The sequence below is a fragment of the Fistularia commersonii genome, chromosome 27 (genome assembly GCF_037954325.1).
Source record: "Fistularia commersonii isolate RoL2024-O1a breed Wild chromosome 27, RoL_Fcom_v1.0, whole genome shotgun sequence".
Lineage (NCBI taxonomy): Eukaryota > Metazoa > Chordata > Actinopteri > Syngnathiformes > Fistulariidae > Fistularia > Fistularia commersonii.
Genome location: NC_141310.1, coordinates 9,645,318 through 9,669,104, shown reverse-complemented (window position 1 = coordinate 9,669,104; position 23,787 = coordinate 9,645,318). Strand labels below are relative to the sequence as shown.

Here is a 23,787-nt window from a genome sequence, read left to right as displayed (position 1 = left end):
AGCCAGCCAGTGTCTGGCAATGTGCGTGTGCGCGATCGCGCACATGCGTGCGTGCATTCGTGCGTGCATGTGTGTGTGTGTGTGCGGACCAGGCTGCCACACACTTAACATTCGTTCGCAACATGGCGTTGAGTCGCCGCGAGACACGACGGCTTTTCCCCGTGCAGGCGCATTGTTTAGTCCGGGAGGCGAAGCGACCGCGGACCGCAGAGCCCGACACCTTCCCGGAGGCTCCCTGACGCGCCGGTGGAGACAATAGCGGATTCCAGCATATGCACGCCGCCGCGAACGGTATAGCCGCCCGTATAGAGACGCACGCCGGTGGAAACCCGAGGCTGTACATGGCGGTGGAGAAAACAATTTGGGTTTTCTGTCTTCTTTCGCTGTTCTGTGCTTCATCCAAGCAAGGTAAAGCTCTTACTTTTACGAAATGTGGATGTTTTGTTTGTTTGTTTGTTTGTTTGTTTGTTTTGTGTTGTTTCTTTTTTTTTTTTTTTTTTTTCGCACCCCCCCCCCACCACCACCCTTCTACCCACCCACTCACCACCCCTACCCCACCCCCACAGGGGCGTGCAAAGGGTGAGGTGGCGGGCCACCCAGATATCACCCTAAAGTGCACAACACAAGTGTGTTATGGTAATGGGTGATTTTTTTTTTTTTTGCACCTTGCACGGTCCGGGCTATACCGTACCCCCCCCACCCCTCCATATTCTGTGTGACCCCCCCCTATGCAGGAGGTGGGGGGTGGATGGAGGTAGGTAGGAGTGTTTTGTGACTTAATGCCTGTCTCTCTCGGGACAATGTAGGATTTTTTTTTCTTTTTTCCCCCCGAGTTTCTGCACATTACCAGCCAAGGAGCAGCCTCGGATGTTGCCACGGGGTGGCCTGGGGTTGGGAGGGGAAAGGGGGCTTTCAACCCCAGTCAGAGGGGGGTTCAGATCAAACGGGGGACTCATTATGCTTAAAGCACGACCGCCGCTTCTTAAAAATGTGTGGATTTTTTTTTTTCCAGCCAATTAAATATCACAACCCTTTCTTCAACTTTTCTTTTCTTTAATAATCTACCCCACTCGGGACGTTAGAGCGATCCGACACTAGAGAGAGAGGAGGACGCTGCCGCAGACAGACGGGCCCGTCGTATCCACGAGTGGTCTTCGTTAATCGGGCGGAAAAAAAAAAATGCCATCGAGGGCTGACATTGGAAGACGCTGTGGTGGCTCCTGGGAGGGGGGGGGGGGGGGGGTAAGGTCGGCGACCGCAGGAGAAAGTTATCCCGCGCACGACAGACGGAGCGGGTGAAAAAGCAACCTTGGGTTGTTTCGTGACAAAGAACCTGTGGTGAAGATCAGTGTTGGTGTCTGCTTTCCAGGGTCGGGAAAAGTTCAAATAGCATCAGGCGTGTGTACGTGCACGATTTGGTCGCACGCACAAACACATGGTTCAGCTTGTCTGCGTGCGAGTAGACCCTCACGACGATCGAGCGTAAGTTTTATACAATGAATTAGAGGTAATTATTTTGTAATTGACATGAGATAAACCCATCGATGGGTCGATTTCACCGCTTCTTGCCAGGAGTTATTTTTTATGAGGGTGATGTCAATTAGATATGTATCTTTTGGAGACTCAGATCTCCAGGAACACGTATTCAAATGGAGACGATAAGTGGGAAGTCTGGGCGAAAAAAAAAAAAAAGAGAATTATTGGAGTGAAAGGAAATCAAATCCAAATAACTCACTAGTGGTTTTTGTGTTTTTAATACAAGAACGACAGAAAGTCAACCTTGGCAAGCAGATTAAATGTGAATAGAGCGTTTTGGTGATTGGAATAACAGAGGCGCATTTTATGCATTTGTAAAGCAATTATACATTTAAAAGATTTGTGTAGAAAGAAAAAACAAACAACAGATGATTCAGTCGGCAATAGAGATGTTTGCCATTGTATGTGCTGTTCTGCAGCCCTGAAACATTTTGGCTGCAGAACAGAACTTTCACTCAATGTCCTGATGTGAGGGGAAAGTACACAAACAAATCTGACAACCTTTGACTTCCTGTGCCTAATATCAATGGGATTCTATTTTTATTCTCATTTAACCATTGAGCAAAACCCTGCAAAGTATCAAATAAAAACAATCAGCCTGTAACATCAACCCGTGCTGGAAAGCGCACTCACATTTTTTGGCGCTATAGTAAAAATAATCATACTTTTATCCATTATTAATTAGTAATGTTTGTTTTTCAACTTTATGAGCAATGAGAATATATAATACACTGTCCTTTTAAATCTAGGTTTTACATTTGCGTGCTTAAAAAGTCACCCTACATTTATACTCGTCATTTCAGGTCATTGCTGTTAATTTAAGCCTGCTGAAGAATATCATGTTGTGGAGATTTAATTTCCTTTTCTTTTTTCAATTAAATTCTGTTGATGCTTTTTAAAGCTCATGTTTAATTAATCCGACTCTAATCCAGTTTCATAAAGTTCCAAAAGTTATTATGCATTATTGTATGGCCGATAATGCTATTGTTTGATTGGCCTTCTAGACAAGCTCCGCCCTTTTAATATTTAATCTAAAATTGTAACCCGATGTCGACCAAATTAATTTATAAGCAAGCGGTGATATAATTGACCTTAAACATTAGGGTTGCCGTCTGTAATTTTGTTGGAAATGTAACTCAATCATCATTAGATGTCTGAATAAAGCATCCAAATAGAATAGAAAAAAAGGAGATAAGGCACACATTGATGCTTAAAAGATGAAAACTTATAATGCAGAAGAAAATAGAAAAGAAAATATTTGATATAGATCTTATGTTGGAGTTTCTCCGAAATGGGTGGAGCTACGCTGTGTTTCAATGTGACGCGTTAATGTAAAACCACCTGTATGCTTTAACTTTGGCACTATGAGCTCCTTGTGTCCTTTCTTTTTACCAATTACCTTCAACAGATTCGTGAGAAAGACAACAGCTGACAGCCCAAGGGGCACTTGGTGGGCTCAGTTTTTTTTTTTTTTTTTCCAATTTAACGATAGATACTTACTTTTGACCTTGAATTTTTTTTCTTCATCATGCTATATCCATCCGCAGGAGTTAAAAAAAAAAAAAAAAAAAAAAATGACATAATGAACCGCCACTGTAGTAAACTGAGAGAAAAGAAAAGCAACGCCCTTAAAAAAAAAACCCAAGAGATTCGCAAGTCAAAGTGGGTGGGGACGTTCTCGACAGTTTCAGTTGGGTTAACCCGCCCTGGAAGTCTCGACGGCAAAGGCAAAACAACACAAAAGGACATCAGAATGTGTCTCGGGACGCCTCGCGAAAGCTTTGGCTCAAATCCAGCCCGGCCCCGAAGCCGAGGAAGCAGCATGGCTGCAAAGTCGCGACTGTAGCGCTTGCAACTGACAACAAGTGACACAAAAAAAAAGGGAGCGCAGGAATAACAAACTGCTGAAACATAAGGTGTAAGCGCCCATCTTGATAAAAAAAACACAGAATGCAGCTAGAGGTCAAATACTCCCAAATAAACCTTTGTGCATAGATTCCATCAAGAAAAGCAAGGTCAAAAATTTCTTTGTGGAGTGTCAAAGTCTCATGTCCTACCAGGGACATAAGGGTGAAGTAAGCTGTGCACGCTCTGGCGTGGATGTGGAAAGAAAAAGAAGAAGCTTGTCGGATTAATATATCCGAGACTCCAAAGTGCTTATGCACATTAGAGGAGGCACCATCTTTCTATGAGCTAGATAGTCATTTTATCACATAGGTTACATTATTCATAGTTCACTGGCACATTTTGTGTCGTAATTGCGGACACGGCTACCTGCTTGACTTTCACCGTTAGATTGGAGTAAAAGAAGGTTTTTTTTTTTTTTTTTTTTCAAAAATGGAGTTTAATCAACATTCCCCGCAGAGACCTGAATTACTCCCTTCGATTTCATTTGGCACACTTGCGCGATCACGTCAAGGTGATGGAATCTTCCGACGTAAATGGCAATTTCGACGTTTCCTTAAATAAAAATTCTCACTAATTACCAGTGTGCCCTGCTCTGATACGCTCTCAGCAGTACAGGGATTTGTAATCAAACAGGCAGATTTCTGGGCCAAAATTTACTTTGCATTGTTATTAGTTATCAAAGGCTAGTAAACAACGGAGTCATTGAGGGTGACTTGGTGTGCGCATGTTTGTCTTTGTGCTCATTTGGAAAAGGTTGAGAAACTGGAGCATGAATGTGGTGGGTGACAGTGGTTGTGGGGTATTTGGTGGGAACTGAAGCTGTTGAGTGGGGGTGGTGGTGATTCTGGGACGGGAATGAATTGGCGGGTGTTGGTGGGACGAATTGGAGGGCAAGGGTCACGGCTAGATCCACAGACAAAGGGCTTGTTTTGTCCATTCTCATGATCAAATAAAAATATGTCGGCTCTAGTTAACACATCACGACCAAACGAATGAAGCGAAAGTGCCCGTGTGTGTGTTCACAGCACAGCGTTAAGTTCTTGATAATGGATTGATATGATAATAACATCACTACACCCGGGCCTACGGGAGGTGGATCTGTTGCACCGTTGCTGTAAACATTGCAACAACTGGCTGACATTTTGTCGGATGTAGTTATTTAAACCGTCACATAAGTTCACATACTTTTGAAATACCTCATATTTGAATAATTATGCGTTGATGTTTTTCCCTTGCAAGAAGTATCATCTAAACTGCCGTCACAGCAACTTTTTAACTGTTCATGCTTCAACATTTCAAATGTCTCTGAAGGCCCCACCCCCACGATTGGCTCATTGGATGCTTTTCTGAACTGCGTGGGGTCTCATTGCGTTTGTTATTGAGTTATTCCACCTGATTGAAGAAGAGCCCTTGACATTCATTTTCTGTCTGAAATCAGGCACCTGTGTATCTCCACTCCGCTTTGTGGAGTGTCTGTGAGGAAATCGTTGTGCCTCTGTAAGGTAAAGCCAGGAAACATTTCTAACCACAGAAGGGTTGGCATGCCGCTTCCTAAACCAAAAATCCAGGAAGAGTCCTTAATCTGGCAAGTCTGTCAAGAGAGGATGTGTCAAACTCAAGGCCCGCGGGCCAAATGTGGCCCACCATGTCATTTTATGTGGCCCGGGAGAGCGTCTTAAAAGGTCTAATTGTGTTACAATAAATAAGTCAAACATGCGCATTGACCGAAAACTACATTTCCCACAATTCATGCTACCTGCAAAGTGACGGCATCCCGCCATTAGATTGCAGCGTATCCACATCGATGCAATTTTCAAGCGGAAATGAAAAATACAAATGATCCCTAAATGTCCAGGAAGAGAAAAGTTGATGCAGATGGAAGGCTGTTTCAAGAAAGATGGGAATGCATATGTATCATTTTGGATTCGAATGAGTAATACATTCACAGTTATGTAATATTAAGGAGTACAGCATACCCTTGTTTTTCACGGGGGTTACCTTCCAGAAGAACCCGTGATAGGGAAAATCCATGAAGTAGAAACCTTTATATCTTTTTACAATTATTATACAATTAAATACTCTATTAAACATTGAAAAGAAAGAACAAACCATTTTACAGGCTCAATCTTTTGATTGACAAATAAAAGTACTGTACTGTAGAAACGTTTTTTTTCAACAAATAACTTCTGTACTGTACTGTCAAATAATAATTTTAATCATCAATGTGAACAGAAGGCATCAAATTGCGGAGATTAGCACAGCCCACCGCGACCTTATTGCTGCTGCGAAACTAATTGCTGCTGTCGTCCTTATGTTAATTTCTAGTTTCTTTATGGAACGAACGGAAGATTCATTAATTCCGTAATGCCGACTTACGGCCGCATAGCTTTTACCTTCCCTTAGCATGTCCAGAAGTTTAACTTTATCCGTGATAGATAGCATCTTCCGCTGCCTTTTGGGCCCTGCCGCAGGTGCCTTTGTCGGTCCAGAACGTTTTGTCAACATTATGGGTTTTAGAGAAACTCAAAATTGCAAGAGAATTTGCACGTACGTAATGTAAATTTGGCAAGCCGTTTTATTTACGTGTACAAATTAAACTGCAACGTTATTGACGCACAGGTAGAGAAGAAGCGGAGTGACTTTTTAGCCAATCGGAATGCAGAACACAATGCACGATGCAAATCCGTGAAGTAGCGAAACCGTGAAAAGTAAACCGCGTTACAGCGAGGGATCACTGTAGTTACATTTATTTTATATTACATTTGGTTACATTTACACTTGGTCAGATTCATCCAAAGAGGGGAAAGTTGATGATATTGGACTTCAGTTTGGAGGCATGCATAAAATAAAATATCCGAAAGAACGTTTACCGTCTCTAGCCTTGCACATGGCAGTAGTCTTTTCAAACCTCTTGAGAGTATAGATTAATTGATTAAACCAAATCAGGCTCTCAAGCTTATGCTCCCAGACTTATATCTTGAATGAAAACCTTTAGATTTTTCTTTTCTTGACACAAAATTTCTTGGGTTTTTCTCTGTCGAATTGTGCGTTGAAATGGAGAGGCTGCAAACTAACTGGTCTGTCGGACACAGTCGCTATGTTTGAGCCTTCTATCATGCATTCTGCTATTCAAATGAGTTTTTTTCCAGGACATATTTGCTTTCTCTGACTGGTTTTCATTCTAAGCAATTGTGCCAATCTTTTGGTCTTTGACCGTAAAATATCTGAGATGAACTGAGGGGGATCAGACCTTGTTGACTTGTTCTGTTCATGCCAGTCCTTGACTTTCAAGCTATATGGAGTAAATTCAGTGATCCGAGCACTATTTGCTCACGCAGTGTTCTTGAATTACCTGTCGATGATGTGAACATTCATTAAATGTCTCTCTTTGTCACCTTGCTTTTTAACGGAATGAAAGCTACAGCTTTGGTTTTAGCTTCATGAAGTAAAAATTGTAATTCAGCAAAATGACATACGTGCATTGGACATTTAAGTTAGCCAGTGGGAGTCTCGCAGCTACGGTGACCCCGTTCAAAGTTAAGCAAAGTAGGGGGAGGGACGTGTTTTTAGGCATGTTTTTTTCTACCCACTGCACTAGGGAGCTCTGAGGCAAAGTCCGTTTTCTAGGTTATAAATATATCTAATTGGGATGTAAAATTACTTAAGGGTTGCCTTTTGGCTTGAACCGTTGATTTGTCACAGTGTTTGAATAAAAAGCTGTTTTTCCGTATTTTCCATCTCAATATTGAACTCAATGCATGCATATTATTGGAACGGAGCCTTGTGTAGCTCTGCGTGTACTTGATGGTGTGTTAGAAGAGTCATGTCAGTTAATATTTGCATGTCGGCAAACACGTGTAAATATTCCATTCCATTTAAGTGGACATTCTGTGATCAATCGATAAATCAATATTTCCATTGTATGACCGATTGCTAGTTAGTAAGAAAACTCATGATTGCTCGAGTCCTGTTATAAGAGAATAAAATATGAGTATCAAGTGCAAGCTTTAATTTTGATTTTGATTTTATTTTTAGTTGAATCAGTGGATGTTAGGTCAGGCTTTGGATTATTGAGGACAATGTCATCGGATTTGGGAAACACAAATTTAAGGTGACACAATTAGGAGAGCATTGAGTATCAAATTAAAAAAAGATACTGAAAACAATTGTTAGTTGTTTACAGAAAATACATTCTCAGAGTAAAGTCAAGTTCATGTTTAGAGTTTGAATTAAAAGCATTAGCTTTGTAAATTGTAGTAATTTTGTATAAGTATAGTAAAATGTTTGTAAGTTTTTCCTGTCAGTTATCTTTGTTTCATGGTCTTCACCATTGGTAAAATTATGTTGTTTTTTTTTTTAATTGGAATCAAACTCTGAATCTTGGTATCCAAATCTGACAAGAACTAGGAATAATCAGATAGCGTTAAAAAGTAATCATTGAGAGAGTAATGCAAATGCTCCATCCATAATGGGGGGCAAACTGTCCGCTGTCTTCGGCTCCTTTAAATATGTATGTGCCTCATTATCAGGGACACTGTATTTTTATGCAGCTGAATGTACTGAGGCGCTCTGGTCAGACAGCTTGACCCTGGAAGCTGGGGGCCAGCCTCGACTCTCCCGCCACTGCCGGGGCATTCCATGGATATCGAGCCCCTTCTGTGCATGCATCTTAAAAAAAAAAAAAAAAAAAAAAACATCCATTACTCACTGGGTAAATGACTGAGTGAGTGAGAGAGGGTCTTGACATTAGCTTTCTTTGACCCGGGCCTGGCCAGCTTCCAGCCCTGTGGGGGAAAAAAAAAAGAAAAAGTATAGATCAAGTGATTACCATAAAACTGAATCATCAGATTTTTCCGCAGGTTGAACCACAGCCACGGCGGAAAATATACTCTCTGGTGAGTCCTTCATTTAATAAAGTCATTTTTGTTCCCCGTCTCCGGGTCCCCTTAGAGTTGTTGTTCTCCTGAACTCCTTGTCCATCACTTTTAGTGTTTCAAGACCTTCATTTTGATGTCTGCAACAGAGGGGAAGCTGTCTGTCCTCCGTAAAGTGGTAGATACAGAATATTAACCGTGAAGCTTGTGGAGAGATGTAATATATCTTGCCTGTGGTCTAGCTTGGCTTTTACTTAGAGGAGAGAAGTCCTTCACACACCACTTTTATGGCAATTGCTGTATCGCTCTGGATCCAAACAGATTTCACGGTACTGTTTTATTTGGTATTTTTACAAACATACATATTTAGATGACTTGAGAGCAACATCAAAAGTTGCTTTTTTTTTTCAACTCCACCGCCTTTGGAGAAAACCTCATCACACATAAGTGGTAAATTACTCTTACAGTATGTATGTCAGCGTGTTTACGGCGGTACATACAGTGTGTGCCTAAAGGCCTGTATGAAACTGTGGGTGTGTCAGCTGCATTTTGTAAATGTGCATCTCGATCCCCTCCTCAGAGAGTCCATGCTAAATTAGGATATATTATTTAAAGATGCCCCGGGCTGGATTTCAGCTGTGTATATTTGTGGACTGAATATGATGATTTTATGGGACTCAGTGTCAGTCGGTTGATTCTTAAGCTCAGAAGTTGTTCCATGAAAGTCGAGCGAAAGTTGTGACTTCAAACGATTCGCTTTATTTAAGCCGCCCAAAAAGATGTGTTCGATTTGTATTTTATTTTTTTTTTGTCCGCTTGATTATCATTCGGAAATTGAATTGCTTGGCTTATAGAAAGGAAATAAGAAAACAGTGTCTGTATTCCATCTAAATCCTTGTCTTAGTGGTCGATACAAGTTAAAAGAATGAAACGCAATCCCACATACTTGAAATATTCATGAATGTTTACTGGTTAATGCTTTTCCAAACTCATGTGAATGTTTTGATTATACCTATGAGTGACATCCATTTTAATCTCTTTTTTTTTTTTTTTCAAATGATCTGTAAATACTGGCATCCTATTAGCAACATCAAAAGCTAAAAAAAAAAAAAAAACTTTTCCTATCATAAAACGGTGAAAAAAATAGATCAATCAGATGTCGAGACCTCCATTTGCTTAATGTTGACCTTTGTATAGAAAACTATGACCTGAGTAGTGATTATCAAAACAATTAATTAACTGCTGACAGCTCATCGGTTAGCTGATTAGTTAGGCTGAGTGGTCGACCTAACAAAAAAATCCATTGATACCAACAAGAAAAAGTTGTTAGTTTCTTGTACTTTCCGATGATAGTCATTTACGAGATTTTCTTAATGGCTCTTAGATTTCCAACATCAGCACCGGGGTTGCAACACAGTTGTGTAATACGGTGCATAAAAATGAAGGTTGTTTCAAGCTTCAATTCAGTACTACCAAGCATTATTTTTCGGGGGGGATCTCGGGGAGAACAGACACATAGTCAGACTGCTAAAAAGGACAGAATTCATTGCCTCCGCGGTATTATTGATGGGATTATGAGTGAGCGCTGTGAGCATCGCTATGTCGGATGCTGTCAGATATCGAAACAAGCTTTGAGCCGCTCCGCCCTCGGGTCAAGGCCTAATCATAAAGTTGCTCCCGGCACAAGCTCCAGCTTTAACCCCTTACCCCATCAGCTCTGTCAGCTGGCACCGGAACGCGTCAACATCCATGCAAACGCGGATGGTTCCCATCTTTTGGTTCCTGCAGTTAATGCGAATCCTGCATATTAAAATATTTCTCTTGGTTTCATGATTTTAAAATGTGACACCTTTTTTTAGTGAGATGAACCATCATCTTATTACAGCTTTGGTGTCATAAACTTGCATATCAGAAGCTGGAGATAGAAGTGTCTCATTTTGTCATATACTGTATGTTTGTGTAGTAATTTATTTTAGTTTCATTCGCATTTTTCATCGTACAGCCACGCAGTAAACGTGGGTGTGTGGCCAGTTTTGCGTGAGAAGAAGCGGTCTGGCAGCGCTCACTTAGACAAATAACCTGCATTTACATTCCTTCCATTCCACCCCAGTGTTTGGAGATGGACTGTTTGTCTGATACATTAAACCGGGGTTTTTTCACTGTAAGCCGGCCGAACGGGGTGGCATGGAAGTGAGCAAAGTCTTTGTTGTTAAATAGTTTTCTTTCAAAAGCCTCGTCGTTGTGGCCTCAAATGCACAACTTCAGCTCCGATCAGATCTAGTAAATGATGCTTTGTTTGTGGGCCCCGTCTATTGCAATGATGTTTTTATTTTCTCTTGGGCCAATACTGCCTGTATGTCTAAAGGTGGATAAAGATGTAAAGCAAATCATTATGCTCTGTCATAATGACATACCTCTGCTATTGAATGTATGACTCATATCTACCGAGTCCCCCGCGTAGGTAAAACCTCTCATTAAAAATGTCATTGCTTCCACAAATTCATGGTGTGTGGAAACCAGCTACTGCGAAAGTGACTTAGAAATAAATCGGGCACTTAGTGAAAATAGTCTAGTCGGTTTTAGCAGGTCTGGGCTCAGACAAATAGGAGAAAATCAGCTATTCACAGCTATTTTGTAGTCTCAAGTTGTTATTCACAGTTTGTCGTTGAAGCAGGATTTGTTTTGGTGATTTATAACTTAACCTGGTAGGTGGCAACCGGCTGCTGGTGGGGACATAAAAAGAAAGAATGTTCTATCACCAGTCCAACCCTGCTGTCCCTTTTCGGTCACAGAATTGGTCGGCATTGGTCATGCCGGAGGGTAAACATCATTTTTGCAACGTCACCCGAAGCTATAAGTCACCTTTTAGTGAGAGAAGACTCCTATCTTTCAACAAAACACATTTGTTAAAGAAGTTTTCTGGGGATGTTGGCAGTTTTTCTTCTCACACAAGTCAAGAGTCTTTAGCCAGACAGTCTTGTACCCTATACAGGTTGCGAGCCCTCAGTGGAAACTATGTTTGTGATTTTTGGGTTGTAGAAACTTAATGGACTTGACCAGTGTCAGGTTTAATATTGTGAACTTTCACAGCGAGGTATGTCCTTCATTGATGCACATACCACCGGAGGTAGTGTCACGTTACAGGCTCATAACTCCATGTGCTTCAAAAGAGCTGCATCTACGAAGGTTTTTTTTTCTTCCTTCAAATGTCAGCCTGTGAGCCGTTTCTCTTATTTGTGCCCGCACTTTCCAATTTGTTCCTCTGCCCGACAGACCGTATATCCACTGTAGTGGGAACCGTAGCCAGTATACCATCTCATGCACTAACCTCACAAGCACAAATTCCTGTATATTCACTGCGCTGCTGTGTGAATAAAGAGATTCTTATTTGGATGTCCAATGTTACTCCAATGTTAGTTTTATTGCCAGCTTTGTTGACTCATGCAAGTGGGCCTGGCACTTGACATTGCCATGCTGCCGGGAGGCCTTGCATGCAGGAGTGCCGGTCTGTGATTGGCGGGCACCGGACTAGGATGAATGAGCACAGTACATAGAGCAAAAGGCATGAGGGTCTGTGCTGGGACGCCCCACTCTCTTTCTCTATTTCCCACTCTGTTCTGCTTCCTCTCCCCCTCTCACACACAGGAGCCATGTTTGTCCCGCCACTCGTCTCTTTTTCGCAGTGCAATTCGGTACAGTCTGCATTCCACTCACTATAATACATATGTAATATACTGTCAATATGTGTGTCCAAATATGCATATTGATGGCTGGGATGCAAAACCTCCTAAAAAAAAAAAAAAAAAAACAAAATCAATTTTTTGATTTTGGGTTTTTGCATTGAATGGTGAGAAATGGGACGGCTCCACATTTTCAGTCTATCTGCAAGATAATCCCACCCTTTCTTTTGACATAAATGTCACATGACAAAACTCCTATGTGCACAGTGAGCAGAAAAAATTAGGAAAAAAACACTTATCTGCATTGTCAGTGGTAAAAATACATACTATGTATTTTTTAATTATAATATAGAAATATAGTCTGTGAACAATAGAATATTCTTGAATATCTTTAACAAACACCAAACTATTATCAAATGCAATGTTTTTTTCATTTCCTGAAAAAAGTGTTTTTTTTCAGATAGGAGGTTTTGCATTCCAGCCATCACTATCATCTAGAGACCGTGTTGGAACCATGATGGTTGTCCCATGACACTTTGCAAACTTTATTTTAATATCATTAGATCATTCTTAACTGATGACAAAGTGGTTCATTAAGGATAAAATTGGAGGGATTTTTTCAATTATTTTATACAATTTATTTACACACATTATAGCACACATTTTATTTTATTTTATTTTATTTGTGAAACATGGGGATGTCATTTGTTGTCACCCTGATCAGGATATAAATGTATAAAGAAGCAAAGAACAGCAGCAAAGGAAACAGTAAAAAGAAGACGCAGACGTCTAATAAGAAAACTCCATGTTTTGCTGCAATCGACTGAATAGTGTATCGAGAACTTCCACCAGTGCACCTGCCATAGAAAAAGACAAGTGTTTGCGCTTCGCTGATGGGAACCTGGTGGTAAAAACAGCGCTAAAAGTCCAAGACCGGAATCAAGAACTCACATTAATAATAGTTGGTTCCAGATTTAGCAGATAATGTTTAAAATAAGTGCGCTTTCTCCAGTTTTAATGTCATATATGTGTTTAAGATGGAAAAATAGTTCAAAGACTATAGAAATCAGGTCAGGTTGCTTGGTGAGTTGAGATCCCTCTTAAAAGTTCTTGAAGGATTTGGCAAAATATGTCCCCCATTAACACTAACTGTTCTTGGAAAGTAATTAGATGGTAATCATACTCATTTGTGTACAGATTTTGCAAAATGTAAATTCAATCTCGAGTGCAAGAATCGGGCTATTTAATTCAGAGAGGTACAAGAAAATAAGCAGCCTGTGAATTAAACAGCCTTTTTTGAATGCATTTTAACTTTGCCAAAATTCAGTCAACTCTCCTGGGCTGGACCTGCTCTCAAGGAGTAATTAAAAATCCCTGTGTGTATGTGTGTGTGTGTGTGTGCATGCTTTCTTAAACTGGGGGTATGATCTGTTTGTGGTTATATGACGGGGTGTGAGAAGAACCCCGTAGTATCGTCATGGGAGGAAACACAGCTGGAACGTTAACTCCTGATACGGCAGCTGTTCACATTGTTGAGTGAATCATAGCCTCACTGATTCGGTGAAACATTGAGTCTTCTGTGTGTGGAGTTGCTTAACTAGAAGAGAGCGCTAGATTTAGGGGTTAGGGTCGGTATTTGCCATCAGAGTGGGCTCTTAAAGAGGTTTGAATGAATAGTAATGCTCTGAATTCCAATCTGTGTTTTGTCGATTGAAAAACACCCCTCAAAATGTTATCATTCCTCCGAAACACACTCAGAAAGCCTGCGAGAGCACAGATAATATATATCAGATAATATAGGATTTATCTGTGGCTCCGCCTCCCCTCAGTTTTCAGACAGGACACAGAAACCGAAGAGTCCGAGACTCCTGGATGATCACAAATAACGATTTATCCGCTCGGCAGGCGGCGTTTTGCCACAACCGCGGATCAACAGTAGGGTTGTTTGTATTTTGTTGCTATTGATACAGTCACACTATCGGAACAAGCATTAGAAATTAAAGGTTTTCAGTTTTTACACTCACTCACACACATACACACTTTCCTTCAATCTCCTGAAACAGCTCAATGCCATCAATCAAACCTCGTGTCCCTGTTTTACTCAGTCTCTATTTAGTTTCCAGTGAATAGTGGTATCCTGTAATATATTTTTTTTTTTGACAAGTACATCCCACTTGTTCGCCACAGCGAATCGCTAACATATTCCAAAAACAGTTCATAGCAATTATCTTATGCCTCTGTATCAATTTATCTGATGTACATGGCAGTTAGTGCTTTAGAGCCCTTTTTTTTTTTTCCTTGAGTATTCTTGGTTGTGGCACAAAGCTGCGCTAATCTTATCTGCACTCTTCAGTCTGCCGTTTCATTGTCTTTAACAGCCTCTCCCCTTGTACCCCAGACTCTTTTTTTCCTTTGTAAGCCATCCTTTCCTCCAGTTCCGCTTATGAGAGTAAGCGATGCAGCCATAAACTCACGACTGCGCAGTGTGGATATTTTTTTTTTTTTTAGCATTTATTAATGTATGCATAGGCGTATGTATGTATATATGTATGCATGCACGGATGTATGTATATGTTTGTATTTATCTATTCATTTATTCATCCATATAGAGCCCATCTGCAGGTCAGCTCCATTGGACTGGCACAACTATTGGATGAATTCCCACTACATTTTATTACAGCTTTGTAAAGGCATTTATGCTCCTGAGAAGATGAAACCCGCTGACGGCAATATCTTGACTTATTCTCTAGCCCCTCCGCAGGCTTTAAAATTTCACTTCGTACTGATACATAGGGATGGCCTAAGTGTCTAAGGATTTGCAATGCGAGTGAAGCAGGCAAATTTGGAAGGATAATATGAGCTAAAGTAACACAGATCACATTCCAACCATTTCATTCTTCTTGATTCGGTCCTCCAAGCCTCCTGTTGCAGCATCAATCTCATTTAAGACAGCCCGACTTAACAGTTTGAGGGGCTCTGATAAAAGCAATGCTTTTTATTTTGCCCGAACGCCTCAGGTAGAAATACATTATCCTCCCTTTCGCCTTGATCATGTCATTTTCAGTGTATTCATTCCCTCACCAGAGCCCCTTTCTATCCAATCATTTAATTTGCATTTCTTGGAAACATTACCATCCTGTCTATATTTGGATCAAGTATTTCTCTAACACACACACACACACACACACACACACACACACACACACACACACACACACACACACACACAAACCATTTAATTCTGGGAGCTGTTTTTTTTATCCTTTTTCTTTTCAGTATCAGTTCACCTGTGCCCAAAAAAGCCAGGGATATTATGTAGCTTCACTTTAGAGGCTCTGGAAACCTGAACTGTGGCCTTGGTGCCACTGGACGCCCGGTCTATGTTGACAGTAAGCTGGTTTCTTACGTCATTCTTGTCCTCCTGCTCCTGCAATATCTCCTGGTGCTATACAAAACGCTCCGAGGTGAATCATTGACAGAAATTGACTGAATACATGTAGGGCATCACAACCACTGCTATTCAATTTTTCTTTTTTTCCTGTTCTATCAGGCTTGGATGCAATTTTTTTTTTTCCTCCTCTGAATGAGACTGAGATATCATTGATCAATTCTCACAAAATAAAGAATTTTCATTTCACGAGAATGACGTAGACACGCTTTTTAAATTTTTTTAATTTTTTTTTATTTTCTGTTTTCTGGCCCGGTGTTTGATCATATCTCTACTTCTCTCCCTTTTGTAAACTACCGTCCTCAGCTCAGAGTAAGCAATGAAATTCTTGGCTCGGCGCCATGCACAATCCATTCACTACAGCTCAGTGAGGCTGCACAGACAGTATATCCCAGAGTGCATCCTGTTCTTTCCGGCAGCTCTCACCTATAGGGTGTAATGGTAAAATGACCACCATGTAGATCCCCCTTACCCCCTCCCCTTCACTGCGTTGTGTCCTCATAAGACTTTTGCAGATGCTGCGCGGACATGTGTGTGTGTGTGTGTGTGTTTGGTGTAATTGACTGTGTGGGGACGTGAATATATTTGAATTAATGCCCTTGTGGTGGCGGAAATACAGAGGATGTTTCTTGTGTGTATGTGTAGGAGTTTGTTGATTTATTTTATTTATTGGGCTCTTTATTTTGATCGTTTATTATTGCTTTTTTTTAAAAAAGCAAATGTCAATTGCAGCTTTTTTTCCAGTTATGTGAAATGGTTGATTTATCCAATGCGGGATGACACCTAAACCTTGCCAAGTCAAACCGATGGCGTTGAACTGGCAAATGTGAATGGTAGCTAACATTCTAATGACTTCATTAGATCACCTGAAATACGAGCGGTCAAGGTGATCTGCATGTGAATGTTTCAGTCCTGATGACCAAATACACATTTAAATAACCTTACACGTGTACTTTTGATTTGACGTGCATGTGCTTGCATTTTTAGATTGTCTTCGTTGTAAGTGTGTGTGTGTGTGTGTGTGTGGGTGCCCACATATATGTCAAAGCCTTTCTCAGCATTATTACTCTCTCTCATCAGGATGTGAGAGCGGGTGAGTCAGGCCTCATTTAATCAAGGAAAAAAAAAATCCCATCTCCCATTAACTTAATTAATCCAACACTAGAGAGAGAGAAGCTTAAGGAAACCTGTGTGTGTGTGCATGTGTGTATGTGTGAGTGTGTTTCCATGCAGACATGTTTCTTTGATAAATTCACAATTAGTTTTTCCAATTTAACTACAACCATTTAGATTAGCAGCCTTACACAGGTTAAGGTAATCACAATGACTTAATGAAATATCATTTGATGTAAGTGAAATCAACAAAATATTTTAATCAGTTACTTATTTTTAGTCTCGAAATGAACCCGACACGAGGTACATGTCATATCTTTAGTTTGGGGAAAATAACCTGAGTGCTTACTGAACTGATGGTAGTGATGGAGGTTGGCGTAGAGGAGCTTCTAGTTCACCGTGCTTCTGTAAGGAAATGGTGTTGAAGGGCCCAGGATGCCTCTGCATTGGCAAAACACTCATTTCCGGTGACCCAGAAACACCCCCTCCCTACCCATCGGTGTCGTCCTGGTTTGCCACTGCAGGGCCCCGCAGGGATCCCGTGGCTTCATCCACAGCCCAGTTAGTTGCCGGTCCGGTCAACATGTCTCACACTGCTTCCGTACCCATGAGATGTTTTTGCCTCCTCTTCCCTTGGCCACCTCTGGGATGGTTACCTTCACCTTCCCCCTTACCCTGTCCTATCACCTGTTGTGGATTGTCTGGTAAGACAGGCGGACGTTGCAAGGGTCATGTACGATAAGGTAATCAACGCTTTCTTTTCAAAGAAGGCATTCGAGACTTTTATACGTGAGTTCACACTCACAAAGTTGTTATTCTCCACTTTCTATGAGCTACACGGTCAAAGTAACAACACCTTTCATGAGGTGAGAGTAGAGCAACGTGTTTAATTGAATTTAAATTGTAATCTTAATGTTGTCTCTCTGCATTCACAGAAACATGATAATTGAGATTAAAAAGAAGCGGTGCCCTCCATAATATCCTGCTCTGAGTGCCCGTGATCTTTTCAGGTTAATAGCAGTTTCTCACGCTGAGTTGAGAAGCTGTGATATGGTCTGTTTTGCTGATCAGTGAATACGCACTCGGAGCCCGGCTGATTGTGTGTTATAATCAGGGGTCAGGAGTGAGCCAAGCTTCCTCACTTCCCTCATTACTTCACTTCTAAATCACCAGAGCTATTCAGGCAAGATGCATCCATCAAGATTAAGACTTTTTTCTACTTAAGGTTAATTATTGTCAAATAAACACACACACACAGACACACACACACACACACATATATATATATATGTATTACACCCTACTGCAGATATTACACCCTACTGCAGATATTTCCTGGAGCTGGAAAAAAAACCAAAACATATATATATATTTTTTTTTTTCCAGCTCCATATATATATATATTAAATGCCCAACTACAAATATTTCCAGGAGCTGGAAAAAAAACAAAACATATATATATATATATATATATATATATATATATATATATATATATTTTATATATATATATATATTTTTTTTTTTTTATATACATATATATTTTTTTTTCCCCCCGCTCCATATATATATATATATATATATATATATATATATATATATATATATATATATATATATATATATATACCCGACTGCAAATATTTCCAGGAGCTGGAAAAAAATACATATATATATAGATATGTATATATCTATATATATATATATATAAGCAACAACACAACAAGTATAATTTTCCTTTTTGCATGGTGGATGTTGATTTATTGTAATATGACAATTAGAACTTAATCAAATCCGTATCATTTGACTTGATTGATGTGTATAACAAGTTTTTTTTCATGTCGTTTGCAATAATAAGGCATGTGAATTTCAATCCCTTCTTCCTCTGATAAAATGCGCCTTTTACTGTCACATGGATGTAGAAAACAGATGTTAGTGCATAACAGGTGAAGGTAAGGTTCAGTAAGCTGACATGTTTACTTATAGTTGACAGTTAAAGGAACAATAGGCCCTCTGCTATTTTGTGTTTCTAATGATTACCATCCTCCTTTTGTACAGTTAATGGTGTCAAACATTCAGTGCTATGCTCTTTTATCTTTATCTTGATCTGACCTCTCTTCATTTTTCCACTAAATCGCTTTTCTTTTAAGATCCGTGATTTTATTTACCCCCTTCTTGCTCTATTTTCTTTCCCACAGAATTGAATTAGAAATGTCTCTCATGGCACTTATTGTTATGATAGAGGTAATAGTAAGCTAAATGTTGAAGGCCAGATAGTGTAATTTAAAGGGAGGGTTTTTTTGATGTTTTACATTTTTGTTGTTTGTTTTTAAAATCTGGATTTTTACTTAAAAACCCAGAGACAGAATCATTGTACAGAATACAATGAAGGGTGTGGTTGTATTGTTGGAAACATTAGATTTATAAAAGACAAAATTCTCAGCCCTGATGAAACTCTTTTTGCGAGCTTTACTGAACCTCTTTACAAATTAATTGAAATTCTAATTCTGTGTGAGGTTTCACATTGAGCACCATAAAGGGAAGCTTTTAAAGGAGCAAAGAAATGCACAAGGAACTTTTAAACAACCTGAATGTTCTTACACCTATTGGCTGAAGGATCGATGCCTTGGCTCTGTTTAGCGGAGTGGAGAAGCAGAGGGCGGTTATGGATAGCAGGTTGTCATCGATTTGAAAAGTACGGCTGATATTGGCTGAAACAGCAACAACAACAAGCGGAATGATCCAATAACAATGGTCTCATGGTGGTCTTATAGTCTCAACATGAGCAAGAAATCTGAAAGTATGGATGCTTGGAAGTACCTCAGTGCTTTACTGCGATTACTTACACTGGCTCTCAGCAGGTGCCGTTATATAACACATTTAATCAATTGCTGCACATATGTGTAGAATTGAGTGTTTACTTGTTCTAATATACGCGTCTGACTGCTTCTGTGCAGGATTTCATGGGGAAACATTGTGCTTTCTACTTTACTACATTTCTCCGACCGCTGCAGTCGCCGCTTAAACTTTCCTCGATTACCTTTTGTACGCATTTCCCTTGCTCATTTTTTCTTCCGGATGATTTGTATTTTTTTTTTTGTTTCTGTGTAGCCGGAGCATTAAGCGTCGGCGCGATATTAACTATTCAAAAACACTCTTGGAATCAGTGGGAAAATAATTTTCTTATCATGTGAAGAAGAGAGATGTGTTTATCAAAGGCTAGCTAAGCTACAAAGGGATCATACGGTTAAATTATCACCAACATATAACATAAAGTATGTTTGGCCTATCCATTAATTCTGCCGTCATATAAATCTGAAACATTCATAAATACTTATTTACTACTGCTTTTAATTTGAATACTTGAAATGCATATCGCTAACTTTTTTTCAAATTTTCATTTTTACAGGTTTTCAGTGATTGGACTATGGCAAAATGATCTGAACGCTCGCTTCTCCTCTCTTTGATTTGCAATCCGTTGCTGCGTTTCGTCATTCATCGCGGTGTTTTGTGACCCATTAATGTGTTTTGTCAGCCTGTTTGAAGTTACGCAGCGTGAGTTACGGCTGTGTTTTCGTACCGGCCATCATGTTTTGTGATTTACCCCTCCTCACCGTTGTGATTTTCACTCGTGGGCCGCTGTGCATTTACCCGGCTCTTATGCCTGAACTTCCCCTCTATGTCACTGACTTTTTAATGTTCTGCTGCTGACATACACATCCTTCCATGCTGCTGCACCCATTCCATTGTTAAAGCCCCTCCTCCTCCTCCTCCTTTGACTCCGGCCTCCCCTCTGTCCCCACCTCAGGAATGCACCCCTATTCATTTGTCCTGCCGACATTATTGACTCTATTGAAGTCGTGCTGTAAAATCGCGAATTATCAAATTCCGAAACCAGCAAGTAGATAAAAATAGCTCAGTGTGACGCTGTTGTTAAAAAAAGAAAAAAAAAAAAAAAAGACAATAATCTGATAGGTGAACAAAATAATGGGCAGTGTTTAATTTATGGTTGAGCTGTGTTCACGGAGCAATAAAAAGATCCCTGCAGAGGTCTGCAGAGAGGCTCTGTATATACAGTATATTTTGCACAAGCAATACTAGTAATAAGATTTTTAAATGAAGTTGACAGACTGGATTGGTGTTTGTACAAAAGCATAGTTAACTATCTCTCTATTCTTTGGCCACACAGAAAAGCCTGCTTCCGTGGAGCTGAGCTGTGGGGCCGGGCCCAGTCATGTAGTGTTGGAGCCGGGTTCGCCCCTCGTGCTGGACTGCAACCTGGGGTCCAGTGACACGCCTGTCAATATCACCTGGCTTCAGGATGGACAACCCCTACCTTTGGAGGGGAGCGATTCGCAACAGTATTTAACCAACGGATCCCTCCTCCTGCTGCCCACTTCACAAGATGGCATCAACTATCCGGGTGTGGAGGGGGGCTACAGCTGTGTCAGTGCCAGCGCCTTTGGAACGCTGGCCAGCAGGACTGTAAACATACTCCTGGCAAGTAAGTGTCCAATAATAACCTTGGCTTCCTCATCTTCTGTATCCCGGATACCGTGATTAAACCTGACTATCATTGCTCAGAACAAGGATGTAGAATCATTTCCCGACTTGACATTTTCAATTCTCCAAAAACAAGTGATCGAGGGAGGCTGTAAATTATTTTGGTCCATCTATAATGACATTTCAGGGAATTTAATAACTTAAATATATGATGTTTATTTTATGGAATCTCACCCAATTATGCAGCCTGTGTACACAGTAACATCCAAGGACAAAGACGGTCACGTGTGACCGCTTCTCTCCTCTCCTCTCCCATTTCGTTGCAATGATTCGGATGTATGCAAACATGAATGACACTTTTTTTTTTAAGTCATTCTTTTGAATGACTTTGAGTAACAGTATGCTATCTCGGATATGACTCTCTAAATGTAATTATACCCAAACAGACACACAAAGACACACACACGCATTCAGTCATGCACACCAATTCAATGATGCTGTTACACGTTGTTCAAAGAAAACCATACTGTCCGATGCAACAGGATTACAGTTTTGCAGTAGTGTTTCTGGACGATTGCCGCACCGATTTTCTTTTATCGATCGTCGTGACCCGAATCCGAGGATCTATCAACTGGACGACGACACAAATATCGGCCTCTAATTACAGGACTTTCTCAGAAAATTAGAATATTGTGATAAAGTTCTTTATCTTCTGTAATGCAATTAAAAAAGCAAAAATTACTTTTTCATGATATTCTAATATTTTGAGATAGGATTTTTGAGTTTTCTTAAGATGTAAGCCATAATCAGCAATATTAAAATAATAAAAGGCTTGCAATATGTCAGTTGATTTGTAATGAATCCAGAATGTATGACATTTTTTTTGTTTTTGTAATTGCATTACAGAAGAGAAAGAACTTTATCACAATATTCTAATTTTCTGAGACAGTCCTGTACGTTTTTGCAGTGGTTGCATGACCGCAGATGTCACTCGCCGACGGTTACCCGAGCGACGTTTAGTTGGCGACAATCACATTATAGTCCCAGCAAATCAATTACAGTTAATGAGTTGAGTGACTGGAAAAACTAACTTCCTGCCATATGTATATTTGAGTCATCACGCATGATTGCGAAACACACAAACACAAACACGGCTAAACATTTAGATTGGATGATATCGGATATCTTGTATTTACAGCCTCCTCTGCTGTAAATACCCGCTAACTGTGTATTCACATAATGGGCTAATGTGTTTGGATGTGCTTGAGGGTTAAACCTTTAGCAAAAGAGGAAAAAGACTAAACCGCAGCATTGCCCGTGAAAGATCAAGAAATAATGGCTGACAGACCGACCTGCCCGGTCGAAGATCGATTGGGCTTTCCTCTCTTTAAAACGCAAGACATCTCCTCTAGCGGGGAGGTAACGAGGATCCCGGGAGCAGGTACACATTCAATCTGTAAAACACATCTGTGAAAAAAAAAAGACACTTTGAAAGATGGGGGTAAAATCGGCATCAAGAAATTGTGAGGTAGACGTGCGTCATGCAGAGCTATGTTTCCTCATCTGCAGAATCTCTTTTTGAATCGCTAGAATTTATAAAAAATAATTATCTTGTATTGCACACGGTGGCTTCACATCCATTGAAAGAAGTGTTCTGGTGTGTAGCTTCTTGTCACGGTGCAGATAACAAGCTTGTGGCAGGTGGTGTAAAATATGAGTCTAGACGTGACCGTTTGGATGGTGTTCCACCAGACATCTGGTCTCTTGTCAGTGCCTTTCTCTAGATTTGTCATCACTTCTCTGGCTGCGGGATGGAGTTTATTTATTTAGTTTTGTGAATTTTAAAAAACAGATCGCTATTTCAAACATACCATGTCACCCCTGCTGCGTAATTAGCCATGATCCCGCACTCTAGTCCAGATATAGGGCATCAACTATCCATGCTTGAAAAGCAATACAGCGGTACTTTAAGATGTTATCCGCTGCTTATATATCGAACTCATACTCGGGAAAACAGGAGCTTTATAATCACCCCCTCTGAGGAGGCCTCTTTCTCTCACTCTCAAGAGGTAGTCTTTATGGAGTCATTAGCTTTGTGTAAAATGAGACAGTATATTCTGCGGATGCCCACGCTTTTGTCAGCTGTCACATGCCTATTTATGAGGAACTCTTGTTTGAGGGACAATAAGCAGTGCAGGGGAGGAAGGGTGATGGATGAATGGTGGGAAGGCGGAAAGGGTTGAAGAGAGTTTGTTGGGATGGTGAAAAGGAAGGCAGATTCAGACCCATTAAGAATGACCTTCAGTCTGTTCGTCTGTGTGTGTGTGTGTGTGTGTGTGTGTGTGTGTGTGTGTGTGTGTGAATGTGTGTGTGCGTTTCTGTACTTGTTTGAACTGCTGTCTGTCTGTCTGAGTTTGAAACGATCTTCCCCTGGACATTTTGGGAAAATGGGGATCAGTCATTAGAGGCACCTTTAAAAACAAACTACATTAAAACAGTGAATTACTAAAAAAAGATATACATATATATATGTTTTACACAAACTGTGGACGGAGGTCTCTGCTTTAGTTGAGGCTGTGAGAGCGACCTGGCTGCGACACATAAATGAATGAATATATAAATAGATAAATATAAATCCTCTGAAATTTGCAAAACTGGTCTTGCACTCTGGGGCTTTTATTCATTTCCATCCCAATAAAATAAAACTCAATAAAGCAATGTAACT

General features: G+C 40.3%; 1 protein-coding gene across 2 annotated transcripts in view; it reads left to right on the top strand.

The window, feature by feature from the left end:
* Window positions 1-116: 116 nt before the first annotated feature.
* The window catches only part of igdcc4 (immunoglobulin superfamily, DCC subclass, member 4), a 46,592-nt gene continuing 22,921 nt past the window's right edge, over window positions 117-23,787 (top strand). For both annotated transcript variants that reach the window (XM_086175304.1, XM_086175305.1), the window contains exons 1-2: window positions 117-408; window positions 20,749-21,063. In XM_086175304.1, the coding sequence (XP_086031430.1) occupies window positions 273-408; window positions 20,749-21,063 (451 nt within the window). In that variant the 5' untranslated portion in view covers window positions 117-272. The remainder of the gene's footprint in view (window positions 409-20,748; window positions 21,064-23,787) is intronic.